Source organism: Dendropsophus ebraccatus, chromosome 1 (assembly GCF_027789765.1).
Source record: "Dendropsophus ebraccatus isolate aDenEbr1 chromosome 1, aDenEbr1.pat, whole genome shotgun sequence".
NCBI classification, from domain to species: domain Eukaryota; kingdom Metazoa; phylum Chordata; class Amphibia; order Anura; family Hylidae; genus Dendropsophus; species Dendropsophus ebraccatus.
The window spans coordinates 32099046-32114574 of NC_091454.1; the positions used below are offsets into that span (position 1 = coordinate 32099046).

Below are 15529 nucleotides of genomic sequence, written 5' to 3' on the forward strand. Positions count from 1 at the left end.
ACATTACACTTCAATTATCAGTATGTTCTGCAAGTGCTGAAAACACTAAAAATAAACCTGTAAGATACTATGGGATATAGTCTGCCCAGTCTCCATTGTAGACCACACATAGCGGAGAAAAGATGACCCCAGGGACACACATCGGGAACTTTTTTCCACCGTTTGGATTGCAGTGTAGGACGGTATATGTTGTAGCTTTACAAGTTTACAGTATTTTATTAGTCACGGTTTAATCAAACCATCATATGTAATAAATTTGCTTATAAACAGGTCGGTGAACTTTGTAGATCTTTTCAATCTGACTCTTTATCTTTCCTCGCTCGCTTACAAATGATCTAGAATTAATATTACTAAACTATTTTTCTTGGCATGGGCCTTGTTTGTTCATGTGGTTGGTTGAGTAATCGTGAACTGTGAAGTTCCCTCTAACTGGCTGTTTAGTCTGCACCACAAAAGGGAAAACTAGGATTCTGGCGCCACACTGTGTTGACTTTGGGGTATTGCAGCATAAATGAATTTCTTCTTTTAATAAATACATATACTGTATAAGTAATCATTGGGTAATGTTACGTAATTCAGTGTGAATCCTGAATGTACGTAAAAATAAAATTCTTGGGACTTCTTACATATCTACAGGTATTGGACGGAGATCTTTATGAGCGGTTGCGAGATTATCTTTCCCTTATCAATAAGACTGAACTCAATACCTGCCGATCCACGCAAGAACGATTCCGTGACACCCTGGAGGCATCTCTTCAGGTAACAGCTGATATTCTTTCCTTAGTATCAGATATGTTTTATGTTTCTTATGTATTGGGAAATACTCGTAGAATCCAATTAAATTAACTTGAAACAATTTATGGGAAGAAATAGCAGAGTTTAGTTTGTCATTAGGTATAATATTGTGTAATAGTTCAATGTGTGTAGCTAGAAATATCTGTCATACAGTAGCTGCCCTGTATACAATGGAGTCTGAGCTACCATGAGGTCTTCTCCAGCCCAGTCCGGCATCAGAAACCACATGCAACAACAGCCTGATCCTCCATGCTGAGCAGTGGAATGGTGACAGGTACCCTTTAAGCTCTAACAGAGCACATGGTAAAGGGTTATCATAGTAAGACAAACCCTTTATACATGACCAGTCAGTAAATCTATTTTTTTTTTCCATAATAGAACAATTCTAGAGAAAACTTTCTTATAATAAAACATTGGGCAGATCCTCTGTTTTTCCTAATAGGAAACAGATGTGAATAAATAACCAGCTGGGAATAGTAACACCCAGTTGTCAATTTATTCATACATTTCTAGGAAGAAGTATTTACTAAAATAGTCAAGTGAAAGACAGGTCAAAAGGAGCAGTCTGTGAAAGAGGGAACACAAAGAAGTAGTCTGTACAGGCCACCAGTCCTTATTATAGGGTAATAAATAAGTGTAGGTGTTGTGGGATTATAATAATTCCTCCTACTATCACTCATGCTTTGCCAATCCCCTCGGATTCCTATTAACCTTATGCAGATTGAACATTTTTGGCCGACTTTATTTGCTATACAGTATAAATCCTGTCTGACTCTAATGATATATGACATCATGTCCTGTCACCTTCCTGTAATAAAGCGCAGAATTTACCTTATGTGCCTAGATTACCATTTATTAGGGAGGTAAGAAGCCTGTATCTGTTACTAATTTTCTATCTCCAGTTTATTGGTTTGGGTGACTGTATATTGCAGTATGGCTTTTATAGATCTTTAGCAGAGAGCCCAATGTATCTTTCACTCCTCTCTCTTCCCTCCTCAGGTTTCCCGGCAGCAGAATCTTCAGCTCTTCTTGAAAGATACCAATGTTTTTAACATGACACCGATCCAGGATTTCCAGCCTGCAGGGGCAGACAAGGTATTTGGTTATTGATGCAAGTTTTTTTTTCTTCCTTAAAGGGGTTGTTCAAGATTGTGTTTTCCATCATGTAAAGTGTCACGGTATATATCACTATACAAGGACTTTACAGTGGTTCAGGCTCCATCCCATTCTGTGGCTTTTCCCTGCATAGTGGAAAGCAATGCAATTCCATTCAAGTTCATGAGGCTGGCTGCAGTTTTTCTGCCCTCTCACGTTCTCGGCTATATAGAAAAAAATGAAGATGATGAGCGGAGCTGCCGTCTCCAAGATCTTGCTCAAAGGGATATTCCTCTCCGTGATCCCTTGATGTCCTCCTGCGTCATCTTCGGTCTCCGGGTGAACAATCCCGAACTTGTCAGGCAGTGACAGCCTGCTTAGCCAATCACTGACCAAAATGGGACAGTGACAGTGATTGGTTGAGCAGGCTGTCACTGACAGACAAGTCAATCTCAGAAGTGGAGTCGGGATCGTTCAGCCAGAGGCCAAAGATGGCGCAGGAGGATGTCGAGGGAGCAAGGAAAGTTAAGAATAAGCTTTTTGTTATGTTCTGCTTCAAGGCAGCAACATATTAAAGGTTAATTCTGAGTGGAATACTTCTATAAACTTTCCCTGTCACTTAAGATGTCACAAGTTTTGATCCTTCAGGATTTGGGTAGGCTCAGTTAAGCGATTTATTCTGTGGCTGATTCTATGGAGACCGCCTGTTGCAGCTAGCCAGGGTGAGAAGTGCTCAGCCGGATACTTCTTCTGGCTTTGTCTGACAGTCAGAGGGACAGTCCCTATTTTTGAGCCAATTCCCTCTGTCCCTTTTTGTCCCTTACATGTCCGTCTTTTTGACCTAGAAATGATATTTGCATTAATAAACTATCCATGTTGCTCTAGAAAGTATCTCGTTTCTTACTGTATAATAGACCCAAACTTGCATATTAATCTATCATGTTGTGCAAGTTGAATTGTTATATTCAGATGAATCACGTGACATTGCGCCTTCTTTTCACTCCTGCAGATCTTATAGCCCCATACACACATCTGAAGGTGTTAGAAATAGAAATGTTTGTAAAAATTTTCCTAGACTGAACCACAAGTGTCCCTCTTTGACCGTCCAAAAAGTTGGGAGGTATGGGTATGGACACACAGACCCTGACCAATGGAAACTTTTTATGTGTCTGTATCAAGATGGAAAAAAAAGTTCAATTTCCCATATAGCAGTCATATATCAGTAGGTAGGCCGGGATCTACTATACATTTCAGGCAGTGTATGGATAGTGATACTTCATAGTTATGAACGATCACTCTCATTGTATATATAATTTTTTTTTAATATATAATTTTTATTTATTTTTTCTTTATTTTCTTCTTTTTCCATCCATAAAACCAGTATACAAAAATAATACAATACAATCATCCCTACAACACTACACTGTATATAGTAACTATAGTTTCCTCTAGCTGTATGCTATTACTGAGGATGATACAGAAAGAGTTCACCGTTACCACTTCCCCTATAAGCTTTAAGAGGAACAAACCTGCAGGGGCAGCAGCATGTAAAACAAGGGCCGCGGCTTTTACTTGTGGTTTTATGATCATAAAAAAAGACTTGTTCTTTAGAGTTTTTCAAGGAAAAATAAAATTACACAAAATGTAAAAATATTTTCTATGGATTTACGTTTACTCCTGCTAACTAGTTGCTGCCATCTGCAGTGATGGATCAACCCCAGTGATGTCACTATGGCGTGCTGTGACTATTTTTTTTTTTTAGAGGGATTTTAATATAAAACCCTATTTTTAATAGGTTTGTTGCAGTAAAAAAATATAAAAACCACAGCAGTGCTGGTATTATGCTTTACCTTGTGAATTCGCACATGATGCAGTCAGAGCTTATAGATTTCAAGTGATTTAATCTGAACCCACTTTCTAATATTGATGAATCTCATTGTGATCCTCGAACAAGGCAGTATACTTTTGCAAGCCTTTATATAGCCTTCTGCTATACACGTGTCTGCTGACAATGTAGTTTTATATTAAGACACTGCCACCTGGTGGTTTTAGTGTAGAATGCAGTTTGTGACAATCCAAAAAATGGGTAACTATAATCTTTAGCGGGCGGCAGGATATGCTGTGAAAAATCCTGCTGCTTGCTAAAGATTATAGTTACCCTTTCAATAATTTTATAAAAATGTATTAAATTAGTCTTACTGATATTTATATAGCATTTTTTTTCCTTTCTACAAAGACTGATATCTGATCACCAAGGAAATAAAATGACAAATGTGTGGGAGATAGAGAAAATTGAATTTTTTTGATGCAATATTTTCTTCCTTTTTTAAATGTATTTTATTATTGTTCCAGATCCTAAAACTAGTAACTCTTGTTAAAGCACCAGATGAAATGAATGTCTTAGATAAGGAGGCGCGAAGATGGACGAGCAGATCTGCCAGAGATTATAAACTGAAGATGCATGGAGAAAGGGTTAGTAGAGTAATGGAAATTGTTGCACCCTAAAAGCGAGTCTTGGTAGAACTCAGTAACACTATACGGAGCTTCTATGACCTCTTATCTATACAGTAATATGAAGTGGGTCTTCCCTTTGCAGTTATAACAGCTTCTGATCTTTACGGAATACTACATATTTCACATCTTTTGGGAAGACTACATCAGATTTCCAAAGACTAAATCTTTCTACAAAATTTTAGAGGTGTCTGTGGGATTTTTTTCCCATTCATTCATAAGTGAATTTGTAAAGTCAGACCCTGATGTTGAAGGAGAGGCCCTGGTTCCATATCTCTATGCTAGTTTATCCCCAAGGTATTGGATGGGGCTAAGGTCAGGGTCAGTCTTGTTCTTCCACACTAGATGCCTTTATGGACCTTGCTTTGTACACTGGGGTACAGCCGTGCCGCAACAGACAAGAGCCGAACCCAAACTGTTGCCACAATGGTGGAACTTAGTCTGCTGAATTATTAAAGGGGTTATCCAGCGCTACAAAAACATGGCCACTTTTGCCCCACTCTTGTGTCCAGTTCAGGTGTGGTTTGCAATTAAGCTCCATTTACTTCAATAGAACTGAGTTTGAAACCCCACCCAAGCTGGAGACAAGAGAGGGGGAAAAGTGGCCATTTTGTGTAGCCCTGGATAACTTCTTTTCGCTGGAATGAAATAGCCTAACATGACCCCTTTAAAACAACCCCATAGTATTATCCCTAACTCCTACAAACCTTACAGCTGGCACTGTGCAGGCAGGTGATTTTCTTCTGGCATTCCAAAAACCATGACCCATCCATCAAAAACATAGGTTTGCACTGCTTCAGAGTCCGGTGGCAGCAGCTTAACATCACTCCATCAGGCACTTCCATTGTGCTTGGTAATGTATGGCTTGCATGCAGCAGCTTGGCTATGGAAACCCATGTCCTGAAGCTCCCGGTGGTGCACATTTCCTCTGTAATTGTCCATTGTCTTCGCTTTGTGGCTAAGTTGCTACGGTTCCTAAATGCTTCTGCTTTAAAATAATATCCCTCATGGCTGATTGTGAAATCTCTCCCTCCCCAATTTCTTGTGGCATCCTATTATGCCACCACTCCAGAATTCAGTGACCTCACTAACCTTTGTAATGGCAGACGACATTGGTGCAGGCTGGATTTATGCATCTGTGGCAATGGGGCTAAATGAAAACTGAATTCAGTGATTAAGAATATTCATGAAAATCGCTCTTGCACCCACAATTTTGGAAACCGACAATGGTAGCTGTGGTCTGACCTGCTGTAGGATATCCTCAAAAAATATGGCAGATATAGCAGGTTCTATGGGGTCCAGTGGCGTACCCACCACCACTGCTGGATGAGTCTTAGTCATAGACTGGCCCTTGTCTTCTCCACTACAGACAGGGTAGGCTCCGGTTACTAAGAGGCTGCTTTCTGCTAATGGATTTTTGGTGAAATACGAAGTAATGTAAACCCCCATTAATGTCACTTATAGGGAGATTCCAAGAATAGAAGCTTGTTCAGGAGTTGCTATTTATGGAGTTTCCATAGTGTGTGACTAGTGAGAGTCCTCTTTGATCTTACACATTTTCCTGTGTCTGTCCTCATTCCTATTCTCCCTCTTTACCTCGCTCGGCTTAGGCGCTGGATGCTGTTTCAGGACAGGTATTGATTTTGCGCGGCTTCTCTCACCCGCCCATTACCGTGTCTGAGGTTTTCTGACCTTGCACACAAAGTTACTCCAGATCAGATGTCCAAGGGCACGGGAAGCCGGCCCCAGGTGGACTGAGCCGATGCCAAATTTGCTGTTACCTCTTCTAAATATATGTATATATTGCAGAGTGCATAAATATTTTAGTTGAGGCACAAAAAGCGATCCCAGCGTGGTGGCACAATGGGAGACTTCAGTATCCAGGAGAAACCGAAAACAAAATCCTCCAGTAGGAATACAAAGGATTGGAGTTAAAAGCGATCTGCTTGTATGGCCGCGCTTAGAAAGGGCAGATGTCTGCTGTGCCCGCTGTGTAGCTCACATTCTTTTTATTCCGATATATTTGTGTACAAAGGCAACAATAGCTGGAAATTTCCGTACAAATTGCATCAATACTAGTAATAGCAATCTATGCCGTCCTGTATGTACACTAAAGTGCTGCGGAGTAGATGCTTTAAAGTGAATGTACCATCAGGTAAATTGCTTTAAATTTTTTATATGAAGGGACTGGCCTATTCCCAAGCACTGGCCCACCACGGAGCACTGAGCACGGAGCAGACCCACCAGCCCCCAGTGTAACCATATCCCCTCCCCTCTGGGATGTGGCTCCATTAGAATCAATGAAGCTGCTTCACAGAGGGGTGGGGAGATGGTTACACTGGGGGCCAGTGGATCTGCCCCCAGTGACTCATGCTGGACCGGTACCTGGGAATTGACTGGCGTTGTGTGCGAGAACCTGTAGCCGGTTCATAGAAGTTTAAAGGAGTATTCCCATTGTTAGTATTTTTTGCCATACGCCCTTCCTCACCTGTGTGGAAAACAGTTTACCTTGTGTCACATGTTCAACAGAATCCTATGGGATAAGAGATCACTGCACTTCTTCTGTAGCCCCCATAGAGTTCATCACAGAGGGCCACAAGGAGAATTGGTGAATCAGTAAAGAATGCCCCATTCTCCGAAAAAGAGAACACCCCTAATATCTATCTATCTATCTATCTATCTAATATATACAGTATATACTGTTTATTAAAATGTGGTGCTATGTTTCATCTGTTATAATATAGACCGGTACAGCAGAATTTATTTATACCGACATCGGTGGCACCTGATATGTGCCAGATCACCAAGTGTTCTGAACAATCATAGAAAGGATAATAAAACCTACTTCTAGTATGAGGAAACCTTTATACAGGACAGCCCAAAATAACACATAGCCTGCTAATATCTAGGTCCTTCAAAGACTAGAGGAAAGACGGAAGACGGCCTCTGAGGAGGAGGTCCTCAGTGTTGTCCAGAAAATGGAGGAAGTGAAAGAAAGCGTGCGGAAAGCTGAGGTATGTGCAGATTACTAGGGGCTTGTGATTTCACTTTTGCAACTTTATGTAATTTAACTGTTTAACTGTAATTTAACTTCTTTCAGAAATGGCACCACACCTGTCCTCAGTTCGGTTGTGGTTTTGCAGCTGTAATACCACACACAACCTGATGACACATGCGGGTCTGTTTTGTTAAAGGAGAAGTCCTGTAAAAATTTTTATTAAAGTATTGTATTGCCCCCAAAAGTTATACAAATCACCAATAAACACTTATTACGGGAAATGCTTATAAAGTGCTTTTTTACCTGCACTTACTACTGCATCAAGGCTTCACTTCCTCGATAAAATGGTGATGTTTCGACCCGACTCCTAGAGCTGTGTGGGCTGTGGCTGGTGGAGAGGATGATGGCAGGAGGACACTGAGGGACACAGAGCACTGGAGGGACATTAAGCATCCCCCTGCCATCATCCTCTCCAGCAGCCACAGCCCGCACAGCTCTGGGAGTCGGGTCGTGACATCACCATGTTATCCAGGAAGTGAAGGAAGGAAGTATTCCAGGAAGGAAGTATTCCAAACGGAAACTTGCTGTCTCATTTTATTCAGTCTAGGATCAATGTTTAGTTCTACAAATCGTCTAGGATCAACCGACAACCAAATCCCCAAATATTTACATGCTCCATCCCTCCCCTCCACGCGGAGCCTAGTGTCTACAGCCAGTTTATCTCTAATTGGTAACAACACCGACTTTTCCCAGTTAATAAGTAGACCAGAATGGTCCCCAAACCTTTTCACCTCGTTCATCGCAATTTCTTAACCGTTTTTTGTGTCCCCCAGAAATAATAACACATCATCTGCGTATAGAGCTATCTTGTCCTCTCTCCCCCCTACTCCAAACCCAACAATTCCTTTATTACTATTTATCCTTCGAGCCAGTGGTTCCATAATTAATGCAAATACCAGGGGGGAGAGAGGACAACCCTGTCTGGTCCCTCTCTGCAATTAGAAGGGCCCAGAGCCCTCTTCATTAACAATAATCTTGGCCCTAGGGTGGTGGTATATCATCTTTAACCAGCCAATGAATCTCCCCCCAAAACCAAACCTCTGCAGCGTAGCCAACATATAGGGCCACTCCACACTGTCAAACGCTTTAGCAGCATCAAGTGACTGTATGGAGTGGCCCCCCTCAGATCCGACCCTTTGGACATTAGCATGAACCCTCATGATGTTATCGTGGGTTGTCCTCCCTCCTATAAACCCTTGTCCCTTTAGGTATTAGGACAATGTTCGCGTCATACATCGTTTCTGGTAAACACCCTTCATCACAAGCGAATCGTTATATGTCATATAGATGTTTCAAGAGTACGTCCCCATACCACCGATACACCTCCACAGGAAGCCCATCTGGGCCTGGTGATTTACCGCTGGCCATTTCCTTCACGACCTGTTAACCTCCTCCAGCTCCAACGGTCGCTCCAACCACTCCCTCTTTTCGGGGTCAAGCACAGGCAACTCCGTTTCATCCAAATACTCCATACATTTCGGACTCGTAATTTCTTCCCTTGCCGTGTATGTCGTCACAGAATACTGCCTAAATACCCTCAATATGTTCCCTGTATCTCTTAACCATTGTTCCATCTATGTCCCTAATCTCCGATATCAGCCTTCTTCCCTTATTGCACTTAATCAGGTTGGCTAAATATTTACCAGGTCTTCCCCCTTGTGTATATTGCTCTGCCCCCCGAAACAAGCACTGATTTTGGGCCTTCTCCTGCAAAAAGTCCTTAAAGGGGTAGTGCGGCGGTAAAGAATTATTGACAGAATAACACACATTACAAAGTTATACAACTTTGTAATGTATGTTATGTCTGTGAATGGCCCCCTTCCCCGTGTCCCACCCCCCCCCACCCGTGTACCCGGAAGTGTGGTGCGCTATACATACCTGTCACGTGCCGACTCGTCTCTGATCTTCAGTCTGCGATGTCTTCAGCGTCATCAGATGCTCAGCTGCGATTGGCTGAGCACAGTTATGCCGATGCCGATGACGCGGCAGAGGGCGGCCGGCACTCAGGACGGACGGAGGGATTCGGCCGAAGACGACATCGCTGACTGAAGATCGGAGACGAGTCGACACGTGACAGGTATGTATAGAGCACCACACTTCCGGTTACACGGGTGGGGGGGGCTGGGACACGGGAAAGGGGGCCATTCACAGACATAACATACATTACAAAGTTGTATAACTTTGTAATGTGTGTTATTCTGTGAATAATTGTTTACCGCCGCACTACCCCTTTAAGCTCCTCGACCGCGCTATGCCACTCTTTCTGGGTCCCGATATTAAATTAAAAAAACTCCCGCATCTCCTTCTTAATCTAATCATGAGTAGTTAATAACTTTAACCAATGCTGGTTACATCTGAATTCACTAACCTCACCGCCCTTATTATTTAACTCTAATTCTACCCTCACCGGGACGTGGTCTGAGACACTGCAAGCCTCATGCACCACTTTTTTAATTCTAAGAAGAGCTGCCTCATTTACAAGGACCAGGTCGATTCTCGAAAGAACTTTATGTGTAGAATTGTAGCTTGTAAACTCCTGGCGCCACACATCAATCCATTCATACTCATTCACTATTTTACGCAGCGGTGAGTTACTCGTGTCCACTACCTTTGGCGTATCTCTCCTCCAATCTCTCCTCTCGTCCATCACTGCATTTAGATCACCCATTATACTCAACATACAGTTCTCAAACTTTGCATCAAATTGGAAATATTGAACCAAAACATCCGCAGTGAATGGGGGAGGTATTTATGCAAAGGCAAGAACTATATTATATCCTTCAAGCTCTGCGTAAATGAATACGTAACGACCTCCTGGATCTACTTTAAACTCCTTTGGGTTAAATTTAATACTTTGGTGCACCAACACACTCACCCCTCTGGAGTATACAGAATAAGTAGAATGGTACTGATATGCCACCCATTTACGTGCTAATATACTGACACGGTCCGGATCAAGGTGGGTCTCCAGTAAACAAACTGGAACATGGAGATCTCTCTGGTTACTGCAAACCTTTTTAATCTATCGTTAATACCCCTAACGTTCCACACCACTAACTTAACCATTTACCCCCTAATCAGGAAAATATATAACCTGCCAAAAAAAAACAAGAAACAAGTAGGTGAATAAATAAATAACTAGGTGAGAAACACATAAGGCCTCGCCGTTTCCCACCACCCTCCCCGCCACCTCCACCTCTTTCCATGGAAAAGTGGCCAGATAACTTCTCCACCAACACCTTTTCCAATAACCAATCCTGCATAAATTTTGTACAATCCGACCCTTCTGTCCGCAGCACTTCAGCTTCACAGATTACTCCCACCAGCAGATCACACGGAGAAAGGTCCACTCTCACAGCTCCTCTCTCTCTATGACCAATCATGGTATGTCTTAGAGAAGTCTCCTATACTTACAATATATATATATATATATTAATTCCATCCCATGATAAAAATTTATTCCTGATCTCACACAGTAATCTGTGTAAGTGCAAAAAACGTACAAAATTGCGCCACATATTGGTCACATAACACCCAAAAAAGAAATTATAAAATTTTAAGCTATTAAAGACGTAAAGATGAAAAGGCTGTCTTTGCAAAGTACAATTGGTGTCACAAAAAATAACGACTCATATGGTCGCTAGGTGAAAAAATCAAGGGGTTAAACTGTGCTTAATCTTTTTTGTGGTTTAGGCGTTTTTGTGTGCACCAAGATGGCTGAACTTCCTTTCCCTTTACCATCACATGACATAGTTGCTGGACCAAAAGGGTAGAAAAAACCCAGGGAAAAAAAACGCCATACACACAGCAATGGTGTTTTTGAGACGATTAGAACGTTCCCATTGAAGTCTACGGGAGAATAAAACGCCACTGTTTGCAAAATAAATGTTACCATAAAGATGCATAGGTCTTCATAGTAGCTGCATACACAAAACGGTAGTAGATTTCATATGAAGACTGTTAGTACACTTGAAGTTTTTTATGCTTTAGAACAATAAAAAATGTTTGTAGAGTGGAGAAAGAGAAGTGATATAGTTTCTTACTAGAATATAAACCTTAGTATTCCTTCAGTATTCAGTCTTCATTTCTTTATCTTTGCACCGCGTTGTTTGTTTGTTTTATTTATTTGATTTTGTTTCTGCATCAGTGTTTTTGTATTCTAGGTCAGCAAGGTAAAAGCTGATGCTCGTGTGGAGCTGCTGCGCCAGGTCGGGGTAGATGTAGATACCTGGCTATCTGGCGCCATGACACAAGCTAATGAAGAACTAGAACAAGAGAGGCGTATGAGCGAGGCCCGTATGTCTAATGGAGAGCTGTCTCCCTCTGTAAGTTTTATGAAATCATACGTCAATTTCATTGGGATATTCTTATAAATTTCAGGAGAAATAAAAAAAAAAAAAAAAAAATAAACAGGGACTCCTGTCTCTTAAGCAGCAAATTATACATTTTATGCCTCACTGCTCAGTTACATTCAGTGGTGCAGGGCAAATATCCAAAGTATAAGCTACAATGCATACAGCATTACCTCTTACATATGATGGCCCAGCTAAGTGGCTTTGCATATATCATCATAGCTTACAGTACAGGAGCAGGGACTCTGTTCTTATAATGGAGTCCCTGCTCCTGTACATAGTTCCCATGGCACCCGTTCCTATCAGGGTAGGGAACAAAAAAAACTATTGTCGCTGTACTTACTGGACAGCAACACCAGTACTACTGAGTAATCCTAGGAGCAGGGACTTCTGTCATTGATAAGTGTCCCTGTTCCTGTACAGATTTGTATAAAGTGAATCACCAAAAAAAATAATATTTTTTTATAGATTCAGAATGATTTTAATTTCTTACAAACTGATCCCTTCATCTCTAGTCACAACTATATATATATATATATATATATATATATATATATATATATATATATATATATATATATATATCCCAAAGTACACACCACAAAAATGGCCATAGCTTTTGAGGACTTGGCGTTAGACTAGGGTACCACCACCACGTGGAAACCTAAGCAGCCAATACAAAGAATCGGGGGGAGAATTAGAATGTCAAACCGCCTCCATCCTGCAGTGTGTCCGTTCCCTGCTCTGTGTCATGTGATATCAGTCGGACTCCGTAGACTTACATTCACAATCAGTACGGGTCTAAACACTTGGACCCAGACTGATGAAAACTTTTGACCTGTATCTTACTTGAACAAGCACTATGACGTACGATATAAAATAAGGTATGAAAACTTACCCCCCCCCCCCCCCCCCCCAAAAAAAAAAATAAAAAAATTACCCATTACACCTGTGTAGAGAATAATGCAAAAAGGGTGTGACAGTGTCACTTTAAGTAAATGAGGCTGAGCTGCATTACCAGATATAGCCTGGGGACAAGAGTGGCGCTGTTCGTAATAGAGAAGATAAGCAGATCTTTCTTTTTCTGATTGTTGATTAGAGACTAGTGAGAGTTCTGTTGCTTTCAATTCACCATTTGAAGCAATATTCCCCAATATGTTGCTTTTCAGCTGTAGAAAAACTATAGCTCCTACTATGCACAGGCATGCTGGTAGTTATAGTCCTGCTACAGCTGGAACAGGGAATACTGATTTAAAGGTCATATTCTAATCTATACATTACATTTCATATATGTGATATTGACTTGTCTTTGGTTCCTACTTTACTGTCCCCATTTAATATATCTTTTTAAATGCAGTACTGGAAGTGACCACATGATGTCGCCATCAGCCAGTGAATGTCCTCCCCACATGGGAGATTTCCTATCCCTGCTCCCCTTTGTCTCTCAGAGTTAAATATACCATTGAATCTCAGGCTTCTAATTCTTTGATGCCCTTTTGTTGACTAATTAGAAAATGAAATCCCATAAAATGTTCTTTATATAACTCTGTCTCCATGGCGATCGCCTAGCCAGAAGTATAATGCCCTTCACTATTTAGCATTAAAGCTGATCTTTATTAATTTTCTCATTAGAGTGTCCTCTCTGCAGAATACTTCATAGCAACAAAACTGCAACAGTCCTGGATGGCCCTCATAAATATTGAAATCCGGAGTTTATGTTGTATGAAGTGGGCCATATGGTTGGTTATGGAGAGGGGAGGGGTGGAGGGAGATGAGGCACCAAATCAGGACAACAAAGAGTTAATTTACAGCTACATCACTGGGCTATCTCCTCTGAAGTCAGCACTGACCTCTCTGACCTCTGAATACTGCTTTCACTCAGGTCCCGCTGTGTAATCCTTTGTTCTCTGCTGGCGACTAATCTCCCTCCTCCCCTCTCCATAGAACAGACAGGGCTCGACTGATGTAAAATTATGGCATATTTGCAATAAACCCAATTACAAAATTTCTTAAAATCGCCTGCACTATTGATTTCTTTCATTGTTTACTTATAAAACTTAAAAGCCTGTTCTGGTCATGTGATGTGGATGCACAGGTGCATGGATCGTTATAGTGCAGAACTCTGATGATTTTATTGTAATGAGTCAGTCACATGACCAGGACAGATTTTTATCAGTTTCTTAAAGGTACTTAATAAAAGACAGCAAGCAGAGGCCTTGAAAAAACAGAAATATATACTGGGGCTACACCTATTATACATAAAAGAGGGCACTATGAAGCGGCAAATAGGTGTGTGTGTGTTTATATATATATATATATATATATATATATATATATATATGTATATATATATGTCATATCTTATTTGCTGTATTATGTTATATCTTATATGCTGACGCTTTAATGCCCCTTTTTATTGAAAATCTGTAAATTACATTGATCCTATTACCACCACACATCAGATTATGTCGGTGAAACCTCCCGCCAGCCAGGCGTTTCCACTGCACTGGTCTCTGCAAGGAAAATGTAGTACTACATATAACACAAGGATAGCACAAGTCCACCAGAATGGAATGAGGGGTCTCACTTCTATGATGTCCATATATCCTAATAGGACATAGTGACAGGAATTGTCATCAAGGAGGCGGTTCCTTCAGCGCTCTGTAAAATAAATGATCCCTTTAAATGAAAAGCAGAGCTGGGGGGTCCAAGTAGGTGATTCCCCTTTACAGTGTCAACACATTCTGTCACGTTTTAGAGACAGAGATTATCCTCATCCACTATGAGGATATTCATTATCCACAATCCCTTAAAGCCTATGGACACTTTTGCATTGATTTTTTTTTTCTTGTTGATTTTATTTTCTGAATGCAAACTTTACCATTAAGCTACTAGTCCGAGAAAGGTAAGTCCATAAGATGGACTTTCTTTTCTCTCATTATTACATATAGCAGCAGGGAAGACGTTGTACATAATCTCACAGGAGGACAGGAAGTAGAGAAGCCTTGGAGGGCAGCTCTCACAGGCTGGAGAAGGAAAGAAGAGTAGACACAAGGCAAAAAATGAATGCTGTAATTTTCTTTGAATGCGAGTCTTGGGGGCCATGTCTTTGAGTAATGTACTGTAGCAGAAAGTGGACAGGGATCTGTATAGTTTACATGTGTAAAGTTTCCCAGTGATTTGGTTCCCACTCAGATGATTACTATTAAGCTTCAATCTATGCTGAGAATCTAGTGTATAGCAGCGTCGCTCATCCACTGTGCACTTATTTATATGTTTTATTGACATCTTTTCTATTTTCCAGATGGAAGACTTTGACTTCTCAGAGTTTGAGGATATGGATGATGGCGGTGAAATATTTGAAGAATCCCCTCTTAGCCTGAGCGGCAATCGCTCCTATCCGACACCTTGTCACGTGCTGTATAACTATAAGGTGGGCTTATATAATGAACATTCCAGTCTATTAACACTTTTAATACTGGTGCTGAAACCTTCTTTGTCGATAGATTTCATATTGCATTATAGTTTTAGTATTTGTTTGTATAAAGGGAAAAACAATTGCTATAAGACCACGTGTTTAGATGTGGCTACAGGTATTTTACCTCAATGGCTTGTAGTATTAGTTTTTTAGTTTTCTGTCTGTCTTGTTTCTCATTACAAAACTAAATATATATATATATAATTATTATTATTATTTATTTCATAGCTAACCTGACTT

At 40.8% G+C, this 15529-nt stretch overlaps 1 protein-coding gene across 3 annotated transcripts in view; it reads left to right on the forward strand.

The window, feature by feature from the left end:
- FCHSD1 (FCH and double SH3 domains 1) overlaps window positions 1–15529 on the forward strand; it is a 71637-nt gene that overhangs the window by 49121 nt on the left and 6987 nt on the right. For 2 of the 3 annotated variants that reach the window (XM_069969198.1, XM_069969200.1), the window contains exons 9-14: window positions 637–759; window positions 1795–1890; window positions 4243–4362; window positions 7311–7415; window positions 11623–11784; window positions 15116–15244. In XM_069969198.1, the coding sequence (XP_069825299.1) occupies window positions 637–759; window positions 1795–1890; window positions 4243–4362; window positions 7311–7415; window positions 11623–11784; window positions 15116–15244 (735 nt within the window). The remainder of the gene's footprint in view (window positions 1–636; window positions 760–1794; window positions 1891–4242; window positions 4363–7310; window positions 7416–11622; window positions 11785–15115; window positions 15245–15529) is intronic. The other variant, XM_069969199.1, reaches the window with a different exon arrangement.